Source organism: Gekko japonicus, unplaced genomic scaffold (assembly GCF_001447785.1).
Source record: "Gekko japonicus isolate JY-2015 unplaced genomic scaffold, Gekko_japonicus_V1.1 scaffold42, whole genome shotgun sequence".
Lineage (NCBI taxonomy): Eukaryota > Metazoa > Chordata > Lepidosauria > Squamata > Gekkonidae > Gekko > Gekko japonicus.
In genome coordinates, this window is record NW_015165831.1 from 1,821,426 (window position 1) to 1,824,272 (window position 2,847).

Below are 2,847 nucleotides of genomic sequence, written 5' to 3' on the forward strand. Positions count from 1 at the left end.
GCAAACCGGTTAGTTTTTTTTTTAAGTCTTCACAGGATGCGCACAAACGATCATGCGCATGCTCACCTTTTGGTGAGAAAAAAAATATCCCAGTTTGCCACGGAAGCGGCGCCGGGCGATTGCTGGTGTGATTGTGCCGTGCCGCTTCTTTGCCGCGCTGCAGGATAGCTGTGTGATTGGCACCTCACGCCCTAACCACGGGACCTCGATGGGGCGTGTGATCGGGCGGCCGTGTGTTATTTTGCTCCGGGGGGGCAAACAGCCACGCCCCCCCCCCCCCGCATTTTCTGGCCAGTGTGACCGGGGCCTTTATACTCTTATCACAGGACTTTCAGTGAGTGCTGTGTGACCTCTCCTGCTTATCTTGCAGATCACTGTTAACTCTCATTTCACTTTGGGGAAGAGAAATGGATGGAAATTCAACTGAGAACGTGTTGTGAGACTGAGACCACCAAGAATGACCATATCCAAGCACTAAGCTAGTAACTGATAGCAAGTGCAACGTTCTGGCTTCCCCCACACACACTTTGCTGCAACCACAGGCACAGGTTTCTCATTAAACAAGGCCCTTCACGGCTGTCTTGTACATGTAACAAGCCTTGCATGTCGACAGCACTATAGAAATCGCTCTCCAACCACAATGACAGTCTATTCCATTACTTTCGCTATTATACTGACTTTAAGATTGTGTGTATGCGAGTTTAGCCCTTTAATATTATATACATATATACACACTGCCTAGTAATTTTCAGTGCTTAGCAATTATGATTTTCAATGACTGTGCTTTGAGAACGACAACCTACAAAAGCATTGAAAGAACTCTTTCAGACGGGTGAATTTCAGGTTAAGGGACCTGTAGAGGAAGATGACAACAGGAGGGAAGGTATTTGCTGCCTTGGTCTGAGCAACCTTTACACCTATTAGGTAGTTTAGCTGTGCACATCCAAAGCATATTTTAAAGCATATATACTGACTTGCACCACAAACCAATGCGGTGATCCCAAATGTGGTGCCCAGGAGTGAGTACCCAGCTGCTTATTCCCCAAAGCTAAGAGCCAGTTCTGGCTCTCCTCCACCATGGCAGATGCTTCAAAAAAAGGAGAGGGGCATCATTTTTGGGTCTGCGTAGAGGGCATCCATTTGGAAACAACTGTCTCCATCAGAGGAGGAGACTTGGCTTAAAACCTTCTGACATTCTGTGCAATCTTTTAATATTTTGCACTCGGACTTAAGATTGGCCCCGCCTACTCAGCAGCAGCCCTTCTGTTGTGGCACCCAGTCTCGGTTCTTAAAATTCCAGCAGTGCCCACAGGCTCAAAGTGTCTGAACACTCTGAAGAGCCCTAAGCAACATGTGGATGCATGAATCAGGGGTCTGCAGACAAGTGCATCATACAGATAACCAAGGACTGAACATACACCCCTCCCCCCCCATGGCTGCAGTCTCTTTCACAAATCTGGATTTATTGCTGTGTAACAGATAAAATGACCCTAACTACAGCTGGATTTGAGATCACCCGAAGGAGGGGGGAAAACGTGTTGCAGCTATGGGGCAATGTAAACAAGAAATGAATTAGACCTAACCCATGAACTTGAAGTGACGTTTTTATTATCAAAGCCACGAAGAAGCTACAGTATAATATTTAAATAAAGCGTCAGTGTCTCCTTGACGGAACAGGGGGGAGCTAACACGTTGTCAGCACTTCCGCCTTTCCCTTGCCAACTTTGAACAAACCAGTATTTGGACTCTGACTGCACCTGAACCGAGCGTGGAGAAGGAAAGCAGCAGTCGGAACGTTGCTCAGGTTGCTTTCATATCCTGCAATCCAAGGTGCGTGGCTTTCCCTTAGAGGCTTCCTAACCCCTCAGACTTAGTCTTGGGCTGCGTCTGGGGCTGCAGGCTGCTTGTTTTGATCATCTCCTTTCTTCTTGTGCCCCGAAACAATGTCATCTATACGCAGGAGAAGGACAGCGGTCTGTAGTGAAAAGGGAGGAAGCACAAAAAGGTGTGAGTGATTAACAAAAAGAATTTTGGAGAAGCAAATTCCTCTCCAATACCTTGCCTGGGTTTGTAAGGCTTAAACAGTTATGCCATAGAAGCTTGCTGGGTGGCCCTGGGCCAGTCACTCTCCCTCAGCCTAACCTCCGTCACAAGAAGGTTGTTATGAGAATAAAATGGAGAAGAGGGGGACAATAGGAAGAACAGAGGGGTAGACATATCTAACAAACTAGCTGGCTCTACTGCCACATTTTATGACACTAGGCTCAGATGGGCAGCCGTGTTGGTCTAAAGCAACAGAATGAAGTTTAAGACCAACAAAGTTTAATTCTTAAAGGTGCCACTGGACTCAAACTTTTGTTTGATTTTGTAACAATGTGAGGCAGGTTTAGCTGAGGAACTCTTGGCCCTGTAAGCTTCACAGGAAGACAAGGAACTGAACTTTTGTTTCCCCAGTCTCTCTCTGTTGTTTCCAGATGTTCGCCACACTCCATGAGAGCTAGAACCTTGCTTCGTTGTTTGGATTTGGAATCAAAGCTATGATGCTATTCAAATGCTCACTTCTATTCTACATTATACTGGACTTGCTCCTCATTGCACACAACAGCAGCTCACATTTATTAGCTAAATAAAAAGAGTGTGTGCGCGCAAGGAATCACCTGTATCAGGGTAACAAGAATAGCTGAAGGTTCTATAAAACTTGAGGAACACAAGAGCCTAACTGCAAAGTAAGGTTAGAAATGGAAGGCCCTTCCTGCCATTAGCTGGGATAACAAATTCGGCTCATGCACTGCCCTGCTTTCTACGTGGGAGACATAACCCAGCCTGGATATCCTCCTTTAGAGGGAA

The 2,847-nt window shown here is 46.3% G+C and overlaps 1 protein-coding gene across 1 annotated transcript in view; it reads right to left on the bottom strand.

Moving 5' to 3' along the window:
- Positions 1-1,576: 1,576 nt before the first annotated feature.
- CCT3 (chaperonin containing TCP1 subunit 3) overlaps positions 1,577-2,847 on the bottom strand; it is an 18,703-nt gene continuing 17,432 nt past the window's right edge. Inside the window, exon 14 of the mRNA XM_015410806.1 lies at positions 1,577-1,975. Coding sequence (XP_015266292.1) covers positions 1,871-1,975 — 105 coding nt within the window. The 3' untranslated portion in view covers positions 1,577-1,870. The remainder of the gene's footprint in view (positions 1,976-2,847) is intronic.